The sequence below is a fragment of the Eucyclogobius newberryi genome, unplaced genomic scaffold, assembly GCF_026437365.1.
Source record: "Eucyclogobius newberryi isolate DKJ021-1_F unplaced genomic scaffold, fEucNew1.0.hap1 SCAF_2, whole genome shotgun sequence".
NCBI lineage: Eukaryota > Metazoa > Chordata > Actinopteri > Gobiiformes > Gobiidae > Eucyclogobius > Eucyclogobius newberryi.
Genome location: NW_027315834.1, coordinates 10,947,842 through 10,968,349, shown reverse-complemented (window position 1 = coordinate 10,968,349; position 20,508 = coordinate 10,947,842). Strand labels below are relative to the sequence as shown.

The 20,508-nt window shown below is 39.2% G+C and overlaps 2 protein-coding genes across 3 annotated transcripts in view; both read left to right on the top strand.

Moving 5' to 3' along the window:
- The first annotated feature begins 591 nt into the window (after window positions 1–591).
- On the top strand, window positions 592–3,394 carry phpt1 (phosphohistidine phosphatase 1). Its single transcript, XM_072453585.1, has 3 exons — window positions 592–953; window positions 2,327–2,454; window positions 3,127–3,394. The coding sequence occupies exons 1-3, from the start codon at window positions 788–790 to the stop codon at window positions 3,217–3,219; spliced, it is 387 nt and encodes a 128-aa protein (XP_072309686.1). The 5' UTR covers window positions 592–787; the 3' UTR covers window positions 3,220–3,394.
- A 1,843-nt stretch (window positions 3,395–5,237) lies between these two features.
- mamdc4 (MAM domain containing 4) overlaps window positions 5,238–20,508 on the top strand; it is a 51,908-nt gene continuing 36,637 nt past the window's right edge. Inside the window, exons 1-16 of one of the 2 annotated variants that reach the window (XM_072454534.1) lie at window positions 5,238–5,369; window positions 7,645–7,737; window positions 8,447–8,605; window positions 9,374–9,499; window positions 10,581–10,817; window positions 12,556–12,672; window positions 13,184–13,342; window positions 14,613–14,716; window positions 14,800–14,955; window positions 15,451–15,541; window positions 15,629–15,742; window positions 17,227–17,319; window positions 17,463–17,600; window positions 18,942–19,081; window positions 19,159–19,267; window positions 20,298–20,402. In XM_072454534.1, the coding sequence (XP_072310635.1) occupies window positions 5,333–5,369; window positions 7,645–7,737; window positions 8,447–8,605; window positions 9,374–9,499; window positions 10,581–10,817; window positions 12,556–12,672; window positions 13,184–13,342; window positions 14,613–14,716; window positions 14,800–14,955; window positions 15,451–15,541; window positions 15,629–15,742; window positions 17,227–17,319; window positions 17,463–17,600; window positions 18,942–19,081; window positions 19,159–19,267; window positions 20,298–20,402 (1,978 nt within the window). In that variant the 5' untranslated portion in view covers window positions 5,238–5,332. The remainder of the gene's footprint in view (window positions 5,370–7,644; window positions 7,738–8,446; window positions 8,606–9,373; window positions 9,500–10,580; window positions 10,818–12,555; window positions 12,673–13,183; window positions 13,343–14,612; window positions 14,717–14,799; window positions 14,956–15,450; window positions 15,542–15,628; window positions 15,743–17,226; window positions 17,320–17,462; window positions 17,601–18,941; window positions 19,082–19,158; window positions 19,268–20,297; window positions 20,403–20,508) is intronic. The other variant, XM_072454533.1, reaches the window with a different exon arrangement.

The following is a 20,508-nucleotide window of genomic DNA, read 5'->3' as shown; positions in this document are numbered from 1 at the left end:
GTGCTCTGCAGACGTTCCTCAGCAGGTCCTCTCCCATGTGGCCTGAACATATTGACTGCAGTGGTGGCTCAGATGGGGCTCAAAGGACCATAGATTGTAGTGAGGACTGTAATGTGATATTTTAGATGTTTGGATACTGGTTAGCCTTCACTGCAGGGTGTCGGTCAGGACAGCAATGATATGTTCAGGTGAGTGAAAAGACTGAGGAGATGGGTCAGGAGTCTTATTGAACCTCACAGGTACACACACGGATTACTTTCTTTCTCTCTCCTCTGATTCTTCTCTGATTCCTCCCTGATCTGATTGATTGATCGCTTGAATGAAGAATCGGATGACTACTGAAATGACAATGACAAACAAACTGGACCAAACGGGTTCTTCAGAGAGTCTTTTGTACAACAATAGTAAAAGTAATAGTAACTATAATAATAATAATAATAATGGTAATAATAATAATAATGGTAATAATAATAGTAAAATTACAAATAAATAAATGTATTCAAAAGTCTCTCAAAAATAATAACAATAATAATCATGAAAAAAATTGTCATTCTCGTGCTTTTATTTTGAAGGCCAAAACTCACCGGAAGTTCTCGCATTGTTGCCGGAAGCGTCCAGTCCTCGCACGCACGTTGAATGAGAAACGGAAAAAGAGCGTTCCCGCAATCGATTTAAAACGTAAAACTCCCCGTTACCGAACACGGATCCTCCCCGGACCTCCCCCGCGCCGTTACTCCTCGCCTGTCTGCTCGCCGTTTTCGCGCAGGCGGCTTGTACGGCCCCGGTCATGTGCACGCAGACGAGGGCCGCGGCTCTCATGGCCAACGTCCCGCGGGCAGACATCGACCCGTCCGGCGTGTTCAAGTACGTGCTGATCCGAGTGCACAGCCGCGAGGAGGGCGACGACTCCGAGATAGACATCGTGAGAGGCTACGGCTGGGCGGAGTACCACGGTCAGTGCAACACGCTCTCTGGAAATGGAGAAACTCATTATTTTATTTGGGATTTCACGATTATGCGGTTAATCGAGAATCGCGATTATTCCGGTCACGATATCATCGCGAGAAGCAAAAAAATAATATTCGTGACAATTTTAGATGCAACGTTAAGTATTTTTTGTTTAAAGTGCCTCTGACAGGGCGGACGACTCATTGACCTAAAATGCAGTTTTAAAATAAATTTCGAAATTTGCTGAACAATATAAAAATGTTATCACTGAATAGCACATTTCTTTGGTTTTTAATTTCACTTCCTGTTTGTAGTTGATGACGTCACACTACATTATATTAGTAAGAGTAAAAAAAAGTAGATTTTTTTTGTAAATTATGCATAAAGTTTTGACTGGAATAAGTGTTATGTCACTTCCTGACATTTTCTACAGATTTTTTACATCCTTTAATCGATCGTCCAGAAAATAGACTTGCATGTAAACCCTTTCTCTGGCTATTTTTGTCATTTTTAACTTTTTGTCTTTCAGAAAGTACAATTTTGTAAAGCTGGTCACAAACTTGAGGAAGATTACTTGGGCCAAATAAAATAAATTGTGTGTTTCCGGTATATTGAAAAAAAAAATCCAGGTAGGTTGGTCATATTTTTTTTAATAAAAAAATATTTATATTTTAAAATCCTCATACAGGTTTTGCAGACAGTTTTCTTTCTCAGAAGTGAGCACTTCGCATTGGTGTGGCCGTATTGTTTTGCAGATATTGAATCAAATAGTTCTCTACCTCTCTACTAGTCCAACCACAGGAAAAGAGCCATTAGCAGACAACTTTTTGGTAATTACCTCTCTGTTGTGGTCCGCGCCGTGCTCCGCGGCGCTGTCACCCTGCGCGCATGTTCGGTGAGCTCTACATTCAATGTTTTTCTTATTATCACTTGATGATGTGAGCACTTTTCGACAGTCAAGCCAAATAACTTCATCGCTGAAACACCGGGCGAGTATATCGCCATGGCTGCGGTCTGCACGCTGACCAAATAGAGCATCTGCAAACATTGTTGCGTCCGTAGTTAAAACGAAACTTATCAAAAGCGTGGCGATTTTCATCCCCACGGACGATTTTTTTCCCGCAGCTTTTGGATTCGCTCTCACAATTTGACATTCTCGAAACGTACGGCCAATAAATATGCGATAAAATGTTTAAGCTCAGGTTTTCATTATTTTGAAATCCAGCTTGGTCGGTTTACCGAAAACACAATTTTTTTTCTTCTTGGCCTAAAGTGTGATTTTATGTCAGAATTTTTTTGGGGGCAGTTCTGGCCTTTCGAGATCCTCCACCTTCCAAGTTTTCATGTCACCCACTCCCAACTGTTGTCGAATCCGCAGCGGACATCTACGAGAAGGTGTCGGAGGAGCTGGAGAAGGACGGCGTTCTGGACTGCGAGTGCGTCGGAGGAGGACGCATCAGACACGAGCCAGAGGCCAAGAAACTCCACGTCTACGGCTACTCCATGGTACGAAACGCAACTCCCGAAACGCGCCGCCAAGACCGCACACAGCGTTGTTTTAGCAGAACGGAGGCAGTTATTCACACGTACTGCATTGGAATTGAGGAGAAAGGACGCTGGCTTGAGTTGTCACTGTGCCAGAATATTGATTCAGTGATTTGATAGTACATTTATGAATAAAGATAATGGCTTTTCTACACAAAAATGGCACATTCAAGACTGCGGTGTTTCCAAGTAAATTGCAGAAATCGCTATTAGAAAAAGGTTTGTTGCCATTGTCAGTGAATTTACAAATTGGGCTAACTACCGGTAAATAAGATAAAAATGAACTTATACTAAATACTTTGACAGAATATATACACACAATTTACAGTTTCCTATTAATTTTGTCGAAACACTTCAAAAAATGTTTAATATTAGGAGTTTAAATGCGCTAATAGTAAGCAATGTCCAGAAAGCAGTTATTTCCGCCATCCCTCAATTATTTATTTTGTTACCGTGGCTAATTTAACTGACGGTGTTACTAGCCGTTGGTTACACTTAACGACGAACCCTGGTTTGGTAAGAATTTTAAAATGTAAATGTTTCCCTCATTTAAGTAATTTATTTGACATGAGCGTTAGTGAAAGGGAGTCTGTGCGTTTGTGTGTATTATTATATTGTTCTTTTTGACCCCAGGGATACGGCCGGGCGAACCACGCGGTCGCCACGGAGAAGCTGAAGGAGCGATATCCCGACTACGAGGTGACCTGGTCAAACGACGGATACTGAAGTGGACCGGATTGGACAAACTTCAAAGATGTCATGCAGAACTCGACCGATACAACTGCCGAAAGTACCAAGACTTTACACCTTTAGGGAGAATTGTAGCGTTTAATCAGAATGAAACGGCGAAAATCAAATATTTAGCTGAATATTGTGAAGGTCTGAAGATCAACAAGGCTTAAATGACTATTGTTATTATTATTTTGCCATTAAAAAAAATATTAAAACGTAGTTTTTTGGTTTTTTAATAATTTACTTTGATAACTGTAATAATAATACATAACATTTATACAGTGCTTTTTTGGCCTCTCTTGGTATTTGTGTAATGTTTTGGCAGTTGTTTCAGCTCATTGTAAACTTGAATGTGATGTTGTGAATCAATGACATTTTGACTTGTTTTAGAGTCATCAAACTTAACAATTGTGTCGAGAATTTAAAGTGTTTGTCCTTCTAAATATAAAGCTCAACGTTTTTATTCCTACATGTCTCTCATGTCTGTGTTTTTCACTCAACACTCCTGAATTCATTTTGAATCCAGGAATACATTGTTTTTAGATATAATGATACGCGTTACAAATGACTCGACTTTGCTACTTTGAAGTATTCAACAAGCTTCAATGTATTGTGTATTTGGACTTTATTTATTTCTCTAGGTATTTGAGCTGAAGTAATGTGTTTGTTTGACCACAAGGAGGCAGCCTTCTCTCACCGTGATAACTTGACCCTGGAGAAGGGACGACATTGACATTATGTGTGGATTATTATGACCCAAATAATTGCGATAATGATAATGTCACAATAATTATTAAAATTACTAATGGTTTAAAAAATTGACTTGTAACAAAAATGAGTGGTTGTTTTTGCTTTTCTTTTTCCACAATGCTGGAAAAGTTACTGTCTGTTGGAGATTAGCACCGATTAGCACACATTGTACACACAAACGTATATTGTTTATTGTCCCACAGGCCTGATTTTCTTACCCCAGGTCACGGGGGCAGCAGTTTAAGCAGGGACTTCCAAACATCCCTCACCCCCAGACGCTTCACCCAGAGGCGTCCTGAGGCGTTCCCAGGCCAGTCGAGAGATATAGTCCCTCCAGCGTGGCCCTATCGACGTGGAGGAGCAGCGATCTTGTCCTTTCGGTCCTTACCCAAAGCTCATGACCATAGGTGAGGGTAGGAACGTAGATTAACCGGTAAATCGAGAGCTTTGCCTTTCGACTCAACTCCTTCTTTACCACAACAGTTCGATGCAGCGACTGCATCACTACATCCGCTGCACCGATCCTCCTGTCAATCTCACGCTCCATCCTTCCCTCACTCGTGAACAAGACCCCGAGATACTTGAACTCCTCCACTTGGGACAAAGAATCCCCACCCACCTGGAGAGGGCAAGCCACCTCGAGAACCAGATTTGGAAGTGCTGATTCTCATCCCAGCCGCTTCCCACTCACAAAATCATCTGCAAACAGCAGAGATGAGCTCCTGTGGTCCCCAAACCGGATGCCCTCTGACCCCTGACTGCACCTAGAAATTCCTTTCTTCTGTGACCCACACGTCCTGGAAACATAATCTGCCCATTTTGCAAATAGAAAATGCATGGAAAAATATGTTGAGTTTTTTTTTTGTTTGTTAAAGGGAATTGTCTGTATGTCCAGTAACAAGCAATTTAATTTAAATGAACTGTGCTTATATTTTATTCAAACCATATTACCTGGATGTATCAAAAACATCAGGTATTTAAGAAAGAACTACAGTGTGCAGTTTTTCAGAGCCAAAAGTTAAATGGTGCAGTTATGTCTCACAAATGACTATCAAGTATCTGACTGAAAAAACTAGCACATTCATATATTTTCCGGTGTTAAAAGAGTCACCACCAGAAACAAAGAAAATCAAATCATTTTTGTTGCCACAGACTAACATCGTATTTGACAGAAGAAATGGGAAAAGGTTGCATTATCGAAAGTAATGGGAAACCATTTCAAGCAAGGTGTGGGAACCTGTTTCATCACCTCGGCCTGTTTATGGCTCCTCGCAGGTGCATTGTGGGTAAACCTAAAGTCCAGGCCTTATCTCCAGAGGCAGAGGCCCAGGTCCTTCATGGAGGAGCCAAGATAAAGATGAGGATTCTCTTCATTCTGCTCTTTACTCTCTGGGGTAAGGCGCAAATACAACTTTAGACAATTAGAATTGATTTGATTTTAAAGGCCCGTGTTGTGACTACATTTTGAGACAATGTTATTTTTTTACAAAGCATCAGGAATGTGCTAAAATGTGTGTTGTAGAGGTTCAAATATAGCTCAAAACATAAATGAACCATAAAACTAACCAGAAATGTCACTTTGTACCTTTTGTTTTGGGAGATTACACTTCATAATTTTGTATTTGAGTATATTTTAATTTAGCACATTTAAAAAAATGCGATAGTATCCATTTTTCAAAAATAATAACTCCAGCCTCCAGTTGTGACATGATCGTGTAGCTTAATAATTGAGTGTACTATTTGAATAAACAATATTCAGCACCCTTTACATATTCCTTATGCGTTATGTATCATTCTTAGTTTTGAATTATTTATTGATACGGAATAAATTCTAGAACCCATTGATAGTCTTTGGAGCATATTTAAATTATATCTCTATGATTTGGTCACTATTAATAACCTTTTCATAACTTTAACATCACAATCACGGTTAATTTCAGTTGATTCAGCCAATGATATTTCTTTATGTAGACAAACTTTATTGATCCAAACAGGACATTACTTTACACACAGTTGCTCAAAATGTAAAAAGCAAAGACAGAGTTAATATCTGAAAAGCATTTTGCCTGTCGTAGTAATAACATATGAATAATAATAGTGATAAAGATATGAGTGTTCAAAAGGGCGGCCAGCGTCACCCTCATCCTGCAAACCACCTCATAATAAAGCTGGCAGAGGGGTTTTGGTCGTCATAGTAACCTGGTGAATGCGTGGCTTTGTAGAATATTACGGTCGCGCTGTAAAAAACCCGGGACATGGCTGAGCTTCAAATCCCCAGAACTTATCGCTGTCAGGTTTACGACTTTGCTGTTTAACTGTCAGATTGCAGATTTGTTTACCTGGTTTATGATTAATTTATCTGTAACTACTGGACCTGTTCATATGAAACAAAACTGGCACAAAGTTCAACAGCTTTTCTGGCAGCACAAACATGCAAAAGTGATTTATATTTTTTCTTCACTAAAAGCCTCAGAAAGTTGTGCCAACTTTCAACTCCAATGGTGTGATTATTGTCAGTTGTCAGGACGTCAAGCCCTGACATTAATATGTTTGTGGAGCCAGTCACTAACAAGTAATGATGAGGTCCTACATTTGTGGCTTCCTAATTTGGGATATTTCTTTCAAAAACTGTAACGTTATACAGATTACATCCTATCAGCCTGAATTTTAACAGTGAGAAGGGACATTTTCTCCTGGAAGAGTGCAAAACACAACTGTAATGTAAAAGAGCTGCTAGAATCTACTAACAAATGTCTACAACCGCTCATTATTTAGTTTGAAATTGACCTCTAAAAAGAAAATCAATTAAAAAAAATTAGGAAAGCAGATCAAATTTATCACTGATACAGACTTTGGGATCACAACATTACAAATGCTGAATTAATTATCCTGCTCTCCTTAAATAAGATGTTTCTGAGTCCGTTTGTTGAGGGAATTAATAGTTATGCGGCAGTTGAATCTCCAACTGTCAATAGCAAACAAGCTAACGCTAACTAGCCAGCTAAGCTCTACACTGTCGCAGCAACAACAGAGAAACTACTTTCACTCCACATTTTCCCTGTAAAGTTCATTTGAGCTAAACAAAAGCTTCATGAACAAACATTAAGCTAAAACAAAAGACATGCATTTTATCAGGAATTGAAAGTTTGCTTTGAGTTTGCTTTTCTGGCTTTTTTTCAAAGTAGCACAAACTGCTTATATTCATGCACAAAGTGGTGGGAATCCGCCCTGGGGCTGACAGACAGAGATGTGGCTGCCAGTGTGTGCCAACAGCCTCTCCAACCTAACTCTAACTCTCTAACTAAAACTAGGTCAGTGTCGTTCATGTGTGGTTTTAATTTAATTTAATCTTTATAAATAGAAATTCATCATCTGGTTCGACTTTATAATAACTACACCTTAATTAGCTGTGATAAAACATGAACAAAGACTACATTTTGAATTATTAAGGCTTCGTAACTACTTAATTAACAGGTTAGAGTTAAGTCCAAAGGGTTAGGGTTAAGGTTGAATTACAGATTTGTCGGGTTTCGAGTAATTCAGTAACCCGAGTAATTCTTAATAATCTGTCCAGTCTAGGAAGGGCATCTGGGTATAATCTAAAGAGCCCTCACTGAATAATGTGTTGTACTGAGAGGTGAAAGTGTCTCTATATGTTTTGTGTTACAGGTTTTATAGCAGAAACTCAGAGCTGCACGGCTCCAGAGAACAAGTGTGACTTTGTGTGTGACTGCACCAACTGTGAGGATGAGCTGGACTGTGGTGAGGAGCTAGTGCTAAACACATGTTAAAGTATTCTAATGCTAACAGACACTGAATAGTATTATCTGCAAACAAGTATAATACATGTGTATAAAAAGCTAGATTTAAGACACAATTTGATACATTGCTACATCAAATTAACAATATAAAATAATATTAAAACCATGTTTTATGCCACTGACACTAACTAAAGTTGCAGAATCCCAGTAAGCAGTATGAAACGCTTTAGTCATTATAATGTGTCATACATTACCTCTTTTAACTCTCTAAAGCTAAGATCTTATACACAAAAAGGAAAAATGTCCCCACTACAAAGAGCCAAAAAGTCCCAACTATTATCTATTGACCTTTTAGTCAATATTGTAATTATTGTGTCAGGCCAAATGTAGTGGGTCAAGCATCTACAGTGGACATATGTAACTTAAGGCCCGTGGGCCAAACCTGGCCCTCAAAACTATTTGATCTGGCCCAATTTTCCAACTATTTAAAACTATCTTGGTTTAATTCTAATTCTAGGCCAGGTACTGGTTTGGTACTGGTTTAGACCTAGTTTAATTCTGGTTTATTCCTGGAGTGGATTGGCAAAAGTGTAGGACAAAAACAAAGAGACCTTCAGTTTGGTTGAATAGCCTTGATTTGCCCCTGGAAATGATGAAAGCTCCACTCAAATGTTCAAAGCAGAATCATCCTTTTCCTTTTGTCCCTGAAGGTTACAAGGGGGAGCCGTTTGTGTGCGACTTTGAGCTGGGCGACTGCGGTTGGACAGACGGGACCCCGGACGCGCCGTACAAATGGGAAAGACGTCAGAGAGGAGACTGGTTCATGGACACTGGGCCGTCTTCAGACTACACCATAGGAACAGCCACAGGTCAAACTTGTACTATTTTGCCCTATATTTATACCCACACTTTTGATTCTGTAATATATTAACCTCTTTTTGTAGATAGATTTGAATGCTGTTTGCAATTGCACAGCTTGTGTTCAGTAAGAAGCATAAATATTACTCATGTTGAAATAGCCAATATTCATTATACAGTAAAAGTTATAAAATTTGATCCACCCTCGCTGTGTGAAGGAAATGTTTCGCAGGTCTTTCCTTCCTGCTGCTGTCAGACTGTATAACAAACACTGGTAGTACTGAACACTCGCAATACTGACCTAACCATGTGCAATTCTGTCATATGTGCAATTGCTGTTGGAATTCATGTGCAATTCATGTGCTGTCGTGACACATATTCATGTGCAATTACTGTCGTGATCACATGCAATGGTATTTATGTATTTATTTATTTGTCTATGGGAGTTTTTATTTATTTATAGGAGATCTTCTACTGAAAGTGTTTTTCAGACTTCCTATAAGTGATCTGTTCTTCTGTATCTACCTCTGTATCTACCTGCGTTGCACCAATGAAATTTCCCCATGTGGGACAATAAAGGAATATCTTATCTTATCTTATCTTAAAACATGAAATATCAAAGTTGTGAGAGAAGAGGGTACAGACTTAAACTTGATCCATAAAGGAAATTACAAATGACCTCTGCCCCTCTTTTTGTCCAGTTCAGTCCTTCTTTGTCTTACTCTACGAAGCTAAACATATGGCGCTTGTTGATGGGGGAAACGTGTGGTGTTTTCCAGGCTGGTTCATGGCGGTGACTGCGGTGAAGTCGGAGCAGGTCAGCAGAGCGATGTTAGTCTCACCAGAGCTCAAACAGTCTGCTCCAACATGTCAAGTCAGCCTGAGATACTTCATCTGGGATTCAGGTACACCACGTCTAGCTATTATTATGTTTTAATTAGCAACAACACCTCACATTCACACACAAAAACTCAAAAACTAAATAGAACTAAATAATAATGATGCAGCAAAATAAATACTGACAAAAATGAAATAAACCTGTAAACAGCACCAGTATTTCCAATGTGTTTTAGTGGGCCATTTATTTATTTTTCAAATACATTTATTTTGTATTTATTAAAATTGTTTATTTATTTTTTATGAAATATTATACATCATTATATATATTTACTTTTTTCATTTTCTTTATTTGTTTTATCCGTTGCAGGTGTTTTTAAGTTTATAGTATTTATGTTTATTATAAATTACGATTTTCATAATTGTCATATTGTCTGCAGGGCTCTTTGTAAAACGAGCAAACATATCACACACAATTACATTTATTTTTTAATTAAACACTTTTGTCATTGAATTGCATTTATCCATTCGAGTAATTATACAGCCCTATATAAAGTGATTTGAAAAGTTGTGTTTTTATGTTTTTCTTCTCATGTTTGTGGCCCAGTCCCAGATTTTTTGCATTATGGGATGTTTTGTTCTTTCAGTTACGTTAACTTATAAATCAGATTTTACATTGAGTTACTCTCACTTGAGTAGACATTTCCCAAATACTGTTTACACTTTTGTGAGTAATTTCTTGGCTTACTACTAGTATCAATAAAGTAACTGTACTCTTGAGTACATTGGCTGGCCTGCTTACTCTCCTCTGACAGTAACTAAACTGGTCCAGATACGTCCTATGTTCTGATATTTGAATTAGTTTAATTTCAGAACTTAGTTTTTTTCTGTATCAAAAAACATGTTATGTTATATTTGTATCAACCTGTGGAATTATCGACATGATTCCCCTTTGTCCTTTTACATGTGCTAGTGCCATGCTGCACTCAAAGAAAGATACTTTGTTGATTATTTAATTTAAATGCAGTGTCTAATAATGCTGAATAAGTTGTATATAATCTCATCCCTTTTAAGAACGATCAGATAAATTATTTTTTTCTTCCCTTCTCACACTTCCCTCTCTGTTACCTGCTGCTCCTGCGTCCTCAGGTTTGACAGATCTCGGCCCCGCCCCTCTCTGGGCATCAGTGCGTTACCGTGACGAGGATGAGGAGGCGGTGCTGTGGCGTCCCGAGCCCAGCAGCGTGCGCGGGTGGAGAGAGGCCACTGTCTTTGTGGGCAGGATCTCGTCCACGTTCAGACTGGTGTTTCACTCAGAGAGACGAGTCGGAGCCAGCGCCGACGTGGCCCTGGACCAGCTGCACTTTCAACACTGCGCTCTGCCCTGTACGTGCAGGTCCAGAGTACACAGAGTACAGCACACTCAAATCACACTCAAGTCACACTCAAGTCACACTCAAGTCACAGAGTACACAGAGTACAGCACACTCAAATCACACTCAAGTCACACTCAAGTCACACTCAAGTCACAGAGTACACAGAGTACAGCACACTCAAGTCACAGAGTACACAGAGTACAGCACACTCAAGTCACAGAGTACACAGAGTACAGCACACTCAAGTCACACTCAAGTCACACTCAAATCAAACTCAAGTTACAGAGTACACAGAGTACAGCACACTCAAGTCACACTCAAGTCACACTCAAGTCACACTCAAGTCACACTCAAGTCACAGAGTACACAGAGTACAGCACACTCAAGTCACAGAGTACACAGAGTACAGCACACTCAAGTTGCACTCAAGTCAGAAAATACACAGAGTACACAGAGTACAGCACACTCAAGTCACACTCAAGTCACAAAATACACGGAGTACACAGAGTACAGCACACTCAAGTCACACTCAAGTCACAGAATACACAGAGTACACAGAGTGCAGCGCACTCAAGTCACACTCAAGTCACGGAATACACAGAATACACAGAATACACAGAATACACAGAATACACAGAGTAAACAGTTCAAGTCACACTCAAGTCAATACAAGTTACAAAGTACCGCGCACTCAAATCAGTACAAGCAATATAAGTATGAAAGTACTATATATGGAGTAACTATGAACCACAAAAGATCAAGTCACACCTACAACAAAGACCTTGTTCTTACGGGCGTTTTTGGACAGAGCAGAACAAAGAACTAAGGAAGCTGCATTCACACAACAACAGTCTGTTTTTTCCCATCCTACTCCTTTTGAGCTCTGTAAAGCTGCACGTGAAACTCTGATGCACAACAAGCAGAAATAACAATAGAACACAATTACAATCACAATTATTCTGACTGTAATTTCTCTTGGGGATAAAAACAATATTTCCCAATAAAGTTAATGTTCCTGGTCTGATTGGAAATCACCTGCTCCAGAGCAGTGCTAAAAAGTGTGGTCCCGTCCCAGGAGCTGACAAACTGCTCTAATGCTCTAATATCTCATCACATTAGTGTGTTGTCCCTAATCAACCAATGTGTCCTTTCTAATGGAAAATACTCATTTAAACAAAGGGACAAGTTTACAATGTTAAAATAACCAATATGAAGCATTACAATACAGTTTGTACTGTTTATTTTTACATTGTTTTATGTTGTTGTTGTTTGTTTGTTTGTTTGTTTGTTTGTTTGTTTCACAGTTTAAAAAAACCACAGAACAAACAAAAGCAGACAGGGCAGGACCAGAAGGTAAAAACAAAATGGATAAATCTGAAGTTCGAAGAAAAATAGGGTATTTAAGAAAAGAAAAGTTAAGGCACACCAGGTCCAAAATAACCCAAATAAGAATCACATTCAGTCCAGTTTTATTTCTATTTTTCCCCCAAAATTTGTCCATTCCAAGTTGTGTCCTTGTGTGATTTTTTTCCATTGTCCATATGTCAGTTCCGGTGTCGATCCGGTCCGTCATCGTCTGGGCCGTTTGTGTCATCCATTTCTTTCGAATTGCTTTTTTCCCAGAGGCATCAACGAGTGGAATGGCAGTGTTTTTTTTTTTTTTTTAATTGTGAATCACTTCTATAAATAAAGATTGATTGATTGATTGATTGATAGATTGATTGATTGATTGATCTATGTGTGTGCAGCTCCTTCTGAGACTGGCTGTGAGATGTTCTCGTGCAGTAACAAGGCCTGTGTGGAGCAGAGACTGGTGTGTGACGGGACGGACGACTGTGGAGACCTGAGCGACGAGCAGAGTTGTGGTGAGAGCGCACACACACACACAAACCCTCTACTAAACTTGAGCAGACAAAAAAGACGTGATATGTAATTTCTCTTCAGGTATTAGATTTTATTATTTCACCTTCAACTTCTGTTGTCATCTTTTCAAGTTTCAAATCGTATTTTTTCTCATTCAAACATTTTTGCCTCCTTCACGGTGCATTCAACCGACTGAAGACCAGACCAGCTCCAAACCAGGTCCAGACCAAATCCAATGCCTCCTGCACCATCTGACTAAAATGTTTAATTAAAAAAAAAAAAAAGATTTAATAAAATATGACCTGAAAAAAGTAAGGAAAGATATGAAGGTGAGATAAAAAATCAAACAAGGAAAAAAAAAAAACTGAGAAATCATTTTTTTCCCAGTTCAACATTGAAACATGCTTTTCCCAGTTTTGGCGCCATAAACCAAAAGGACTTAAAGCCGTTGAATGCTTTAGGCAAGAGTTTAAAATGAGTTTAAAATGTAGTCTTCCCATTGTTTGTCTGCAGACGAGTACAGCCGCTGTGACTTTGAGGAGGGACTGTGCAACATGTGGGACCTCAGGTCTTTGTCTCCTCTCAAGTGGGTCCTGACAAACCAGAGGAACATCTCCAACTCAGACCCGACGAGAGGGCCGGGCCGGGACCACTCCAACAACACGGCCACAGGTACAGAAACTTTCAATATCTCTGAGTAGTTACAGTTTGTATTGTGAAATTTAGGTTCTCTGGAAAGAAATGTGTCTGTTCTTATATATTTCAAACAAGAAAACACGCAGCTATATGGTAGTTTTTGTGTTCTTTGTAGAGGTTGGTGATATATCATCTGCAAGATCATATTGAAATAATGTTTTGAAGATGAAAAAAATGAATTTTCTTTTTTTCTCTTTGAATATGTTTGTTTGGTTTATGTTTTTCTTGTTATTTTATGTTTTTAAAAAAGGCCATGGCTGCAGAGCCGCTGCGCGGTCAAATGGCCCAGCAGTTTCAGGAACCGCGGCACTGCCATATAGCCTCATGGCTAAGCCTAACTCTAACCCTAACCCTAACCTTAACCTTAACCTTAACCTTAACCTTAACCTTAACCTTAACCTTAACCCTAACCCTAACCCTAACCTTAACCTTAACCCTAACCTTAACCTTAACCCTAACCCTAACTCTAAAACGGCACGGTCAAATAGCGCAGAGCCGCCAGATAAAGTTTTAAAAATGAAAAAATAAATAGATACACGGTACAGGGGTATTCAACATCAGGCCCGTGGGCCAAATCAGGCCATTCAAGTGATTTAATTCGGCCAAAGACCCTTCTTCCAAATATTAAACAAAAAAATAAATCTCGTTTACTGGTTTATTTCTGGATTAGCACTTGTTTTGACCTGGTTTGGTCTTAGTTTAGTCCTTGTTTGATTCCACTTTAGACCTGTTTTGATTCTGGGTTAGTCCTGGTTCAAAAATGAATAAATTAATCTGTTGTTATTTTATTGTATTAACTAATTTGGCTCTCCGAAAAATCTGGCCTTGGGGAAATTATGTTGAATAGCCCTGGTATATTACAGTGAGTGATATTTGTCACTTGTATCCAAATCAAAGAAACATTTCAAGTTTTTCACCCGCATCCTTTTCTTTGTTTTGTATTGTTAATCTGGATCTAAGGCATTGTTCAACTTTAATTATAGGGACATTAAAGCCTTAAAAAAAAATGATGGCGAAAACACAGATTGCATGTGGTATATAAAGTAGCACCACTTTTGCCAGTAAATTAATTCTAAACCAATACAACTAGGGTTTACTGACACAAAATGCCAACAGAGAGTGCTATTTACGTTTTAGTTTAGCTTAATGCACTCAAATATCAACATCAAAGTGTCTGAATCTGTATTAAAAAACAAAAAACAACACTCAAAATGGTCTAAATTGTGTCTCGTATGTACCGTGACAGGTCACTTCCTGTACGTGACCGTCCCCGAGTCTGGACTGAAAACAGACTGGGCGGCTTTTCAAAGTAAACTCCTGGATCCAGTTGAGGACGTCGCCCCCTGCAGGGTACGAGCCGCCGATTCATCCCTGATGCCGCTTACGGTTCTGAGTTAAAGGCCTTCTTCACACACACCTTCATCACGTTGCAGATGGTGATGTACACGCACCAGTTTGGGCCGCGCTCCGGTGGTCTCACGGTCCTGGTAGCGGACAAAAACATTTACCCCGTGTGGGAGCGAGGCGGCGCTCTGGGAGACCTGTGGGTGCGAGCCGAGGTGGATATCGTCTCTAACGACACTTTCCAGGTAAGGTTTGGTGACTGAAATCAATTCCCTGCTTGTACCCAACGGGAGAAGCTGCAAACATTTGAATAGCTTTTACGAGAAGTGGGTGAAATTCACTAAAATGAGTATGACGATAATCTGATATAGAGATTTAAGTAAGAGACAAACTTTAAAGGACTGTGACTTTAGTAATAATCATTGTATTATTATTTGTTTTATTGGGTCGACACACTTAATGAGCATACATGACACACCGGATCTGTTGTCCCGCATTCACTCTCACTCATGCATTGACACTGGAGGCAATGTGAGTGAAGTGTCTTACCACAGGACGCAACAAGAACGTGCACTACCGCCCCCTGTGGCACCTGGCATTCCTGCGGTCTCCCATCCAAGAACTGAGCCAGTAGCTTCTAAGATCTGACGAGCTCTGTGTCCAAATCAGCGCTCCTGTCTTCCCCACAGTGGATGGATAATGTATTTAATTGTGTTTAATTCAGCGGGTTTTGATTTCAGATCTTAATCATGGCTGCCATTAGAGACTTTGAATATGGAGGCATCGGCATCGACAGCATTGTTTTGTCTCCAGAGTGCAAAGTCTCTTCAGGTAAAATCGCTCTTTGTGTTTTTTTGGACGGACAAACTCATTCATCTATCAAATGTATCTCATAATAATGTGTTTTGTGCTATGAAGGAACCGGGAGCCTAGGAAAAATTCCCAAACCCCCTCCTCACCCCTGCACCTCCCCAGAGAGAATGTGCGACTTCAAGGAGGACTGTGACGCAGCCAAGGACGAGAACACGTGTGGTCAGCTGATATTTGCCTTGTATTTTAAACCAGGGCTCCCTAAAACTAACTGTGCAGCTGATCCGGGACCCTCACCGCTAATCGAAATGACCACCCGGGATCATCTCAAGTTCATGTTTACCTCAAATATACTACTTCAAATCGAAAATAGAATAAATACTATGCCATGATTTTAAAATGACATCTTCCAAATCATCTCGCGACCTGAGCTACGCCTCGCGACCCCCACTTTGAAAACCACTGTTTTAAATAATACTGGATTATTTGATACTTCTCTTACTTCTAGAATAGCAAAGCTTCCCAATACAATATTACACATAATTTGACTTTTGTGTATACATTTTTGCTATAATTCATCTAACATCACACTATAATACGATTAATTCCAAACAGTCGACAGTGCGGTTTGTATTCTTAATGAAGTTTATGATGGATGATAAAACAGTGTCCATTGTGTGCGGCTCAAACCTCACATCAAGAAGGTCACTGGTTTAAATCTCAGATCGTGTGGGGCCTTCTCTTAAACCAGTGGTTCCTAACCTTTTTGTAGGTACTGAACCCCACCAGTTTGCATCAGGGCATTCACCGAACCCTTCTTAATTGGAAAAATAAAATATGATTTTTTCAAAATTCAAAACATAGGTATAAATGAACCATGCATCAACATCCCTGTGTTCAAAGAACAAAATCATCAAAACATGATTTTCCCAGAAAAAAACAAAACAAAACATAATAATATTTACTGCAATCAGTGTGACTTTTCCTTTTTTGCCCTTTTGGGGCCAGGTCAGTACCAAGACTTTGCCCTGAAAAGTAGGCTTTTATTCAGTGTAAAATATTAAGAAAGAAATCACAGGACGTACCATCACGACAGTCACTAGTCGACTACTGAGCGCACCAAATTCCCTGCAGGACAGATAGGCCAAGCGGGGCGTGTCATCACGAATCATATGAGTCGGATGTGTGTCTTGACCTTCGCCGAACCCCTGAGATTGATTCACCGAACCCCTGGGGTTCGATCGAACCCAGGTTAAGAACCACTGTCCTAAACCTAAAACTAAAACATTTGGAAAATCGTCCAGCCGAGCTCAAGATCTGGAGCTGGTCCTCGGGCTAAGCGGCCCCTGACAGGTTTTACCCAGGGGTATTGAAGGTTGGGTCACATGTATGAGACAATTTCCCTATAGCAACAATAAAGTGTACCATGACCTTATATTGGCATATTTATTATCTTTTGAGGCGACTGCTGTTGGGAATTTGTGGCTTACAAAAAAGAACTGAATTCAAGACAACAGATGTTCATTAGAATCTGATTGGACATGACTTTCAGATGAAGGTGAAACATCTCTTCTTTGAAATCAGTGTCCTGTCCTTTGAAATGGTCTCTGCGATAGACCACTCCTGAGGGATTATACTGACTTGTTTCTAATAGTATTTTACTGGTATCTGCCGCATATAAAGTACTTTGATGTTCTCTGTTGCAGGTGATTTTGTTTATCCAGAGGGCCATAAGGGCTGGACTGACTCCAGCGTCGGGACTCAGGGCTGGCTGAGGGATCAAAACCTAACATCCACAGGTGCATTTATTAGTTTAATTTATTGAAATTTCAGGGGAAAAGGCCTAGCAATAAACATGTCTGTGAATATGCCAGAGTTTTCCACCCACAGTCCCAAGGCCGATGTTAAAGTCAGTCTAAAAACATGAAGTTGTTGTCTCCAGAGGTGCAGCTGTTTGTGGCGGAGGCAGCGGGACAGCAGAAGACCCCAGCACAGATGAAGACGCCTCTGCTCGGCCCCTCGGGACCGGCCTGCACACTCCACTTTGACTACGCACTCACCGGCAGCACGGAACACATCGGTACTTGCTTTGCCAATTAGTTTGTTATTCCCCGGTGCTTTGTTTCATTCACACAACTTTTAATAATCGTTCTCTTTCTTTCTATTTTTAATTTCCTAAACCCTCACTGGACGCATTTTGATTATTTCAACACCTAATTTTAATTTCTCGTTGAACCCTGTATTGTTGTTGTTGTATCTGTTAGTATCAAGTTCATTATAGCCATGCTTCTAACTAATTTGTCTTATGAAAATAAAGCAGGGGAAGCGGCTGAGACACAGAAAATGTGTTGTTGGAGCCCCATTACTGAAAAATGGTGCTGATGTTAACGGAATAAAATAATAAATGACATAATCATTTTAGTAGAAGCAGTGTTGGGAACAATACTTTGGAAATTGGAAAATGGTCCATTCAGAGAACTGTATTCTGAACACTTTAGTTTGATGTTCTCTGATATGCAATTATTTATCATTAATTATAGCGAGGTTGAAAAGAGTCTCCAAACAGACTCGCATGCACCATAAGAGCGGTGTTTTTTTGCCCTGTTTGAAGCCTAAATTGCAGAGTGAAGTGGGTCACTGTAATGTGATCTTTTAATTTTAGTATTTTGTTATATTTATGGAGTATAATTCACATAAGTCCAAGAAAACACGATAAACGTCACTCACTTTGTAAAAGCCGCTAACTGTGGGAAAGAGACAGAGCAAACGGCCTTAAACTTCCCGTGACTGTCTCAGGTTTAGTCTTATATCATTATTTAAAATCAGAGTGAGAAGAGAGTCAATAGGCGGGGCTAACAGGTCAAAGTGCACCTTTACTTTCCTCCATTGACAAAACATGCCTGGAGTTGTATTCAGCTTCAGTCACACTTGTTTAGTGAATCCTCTCCCTCTGATCCTCACAAAAACATCAAGCTCAAAATTGGCCAGATTTGTGTCATCAAAAGTAGAGATCCAGAGGTCTCTTTGTCATTAAATCATCATCAATCATTAAATGATTTATAGACCTATATAACCTTAAAATGATTTGGGGCAGAAATGCTCAGAACAAATTTTGTACTGAGTATTTCTGCCCCAAATCATATTAAGGTTATTTATTCTGCATGGTAATTCCCTCTGCTGCCAGTAGATGTAGTGTTTACACAAATTCTGATAAGGAAACGCTTGACTTATATGAAATAATGTGTGCTTTCATTAGATTTAAGTTCTAAAACATGCAAAGCCAAAGCAGTGGTACAAGAGAATGTTTAAAGGCAAACAACAACACAAATAATTCATAATATGTGTCCTTTAAACCTGGTGTAATTTAGTCATGTTGTTACATTGTTTGGCTCATTCCTGACGTCATGTTGATGTTTTGCAGGAGCGTTGTCCGTGCGTGTGGTGGACAGTGTATTCGGACCTCAGCCCAACGTCTGGGAATTTGCAGGAAAAACGGGAACAGAGCCGGAATCCTGGAACCACACTGATGTTCACATCGGACGGAGGAAATCACGGTTCCAGGTGCAGCCTCTTATTAGTATATACATCGTGTTTGTTATTACAATCAACTTACTAAGCGTTTCATTCATTTATCTTAGCTGGTGTTTGAAGGACTTGTGGCTGAGATACATACTCTGTCCAAAATCAAAGTCACAAACGTTTTCTTCCGTGACTGTTTTCAGAACTACTTCCCCTACACTCCAACCGGTGAGTCGTTATTTATAATCATGCCACTTGAACTATCGATCCTTGAAAAGCTCATGAAGTAAAAAGTTCAAAAGTAAAGGCAAAGTAGAAGTGAAACATAATGTTAGAATTTCAATTTTTAAAAAAAAGTGTAATTAGCCTCAGAATCAGTTATGTAGGTATGTTATGTCAGAGCCTGTTTAGAAAACATTAACAGATGCATATTACATTTTTTATTTTTATTTTTATTTTCAATCCGGCTTGCCAATCTTGTCCAAGTAATATTAAAAAAAAAAAAAAAAAAAAATATATATATATATATATATATATATATATATATATATATATATTATTTTTTTCCTTTTTTGCCCTCAGGCATCTGTCTGCACGTGTATCCTTAATACATATGACGTGAAATCAATTAAATAATAGATTCAATAGCCTATATTTGAAAGAAAAGTTACATTTTATTTGATATTTAATTTTTTGGATTTTTTTTTTTTCACACCAATGATGGCGGGCCGGCCTCCACTACTTGTCTGGATTCGAATATGGCCCTCGGAGGAAAATAATTGCCCACCCCTGGTTTAGGTGGTTATTACACACACTGACCTTTTTTGATAAAGGAAAAAATCTTGACCATTTTAGTTCTCTCAAATTCAATGTAAAATAGTACTTTTCACTTGTTTTTAATAGAGAAGGAAACAAATGTAAATGTTTTTGACAACAATATTAAAGATTGTAGCTTAAAGAAAATCATTACATTTATACCGACAATAATTAGCATTCATATCTGATGCCTGTTAATGTGTGTAAATGTGTGTGTTTCACGTTCACCTTCTGATGACATATGTTGGTGTGATCCCTCATTCGTCCAGGAGTGTTCCATTGTAGAAAAAGGTTCAGTTGTAGTTTTTCAAAACTGAGTCCAGATGACTACAACTGAACCTTTTTCTTCTGATGACATAGTATTTTAAATGGTTCATTGAGTTTGCTCAAGTTTATATTTCTGAAAATGATGTATCTTTTTACTTGAATATCTTTGTTGCAGGAGTGTCATGCAACTTTGAGGAGGGATTCTGTGGATGGTTCCAGGACAACAGCGATAACTTTGACTGGACACTGCTGGACGGATCGGACCACACCACCAGTGTCGGTAAAATAAATAATAATACTCACCAAGAGTTATGATATTGATCCAGTTTTAGACTGCGCCTTTTGAACACACACAGTCGTTCTCCAGCCGACTCACACTCCTCACA

What these genes read in the sequence shown, in the direction of transcription:
- phpt1 (XM_072453585.1), top strand. Translation starts at nt 788, where the DNA reads ATGTGCACGCAGACGAGGGCCGCGGCTCTCATGGCCAACGTCCCGCGG. An exon ending in CGGCTGGGCGGAGTACCACG is followed by an intron (nt 954 to 2,326) that starts GTCAGTGCAACA and finishes TCGAATCCGCAG; the next exon opens with CGGACATCTACGAGAAGGTG. An exon ending in ACGTCTACGGCTACTCCATG is followed by an intron (nt 2,455 to 3,126) that starts GTACGAAACGCA and finishes TTTTGACCCCAG; the next exon opens with GGATACGGCCGGGCGAACCA.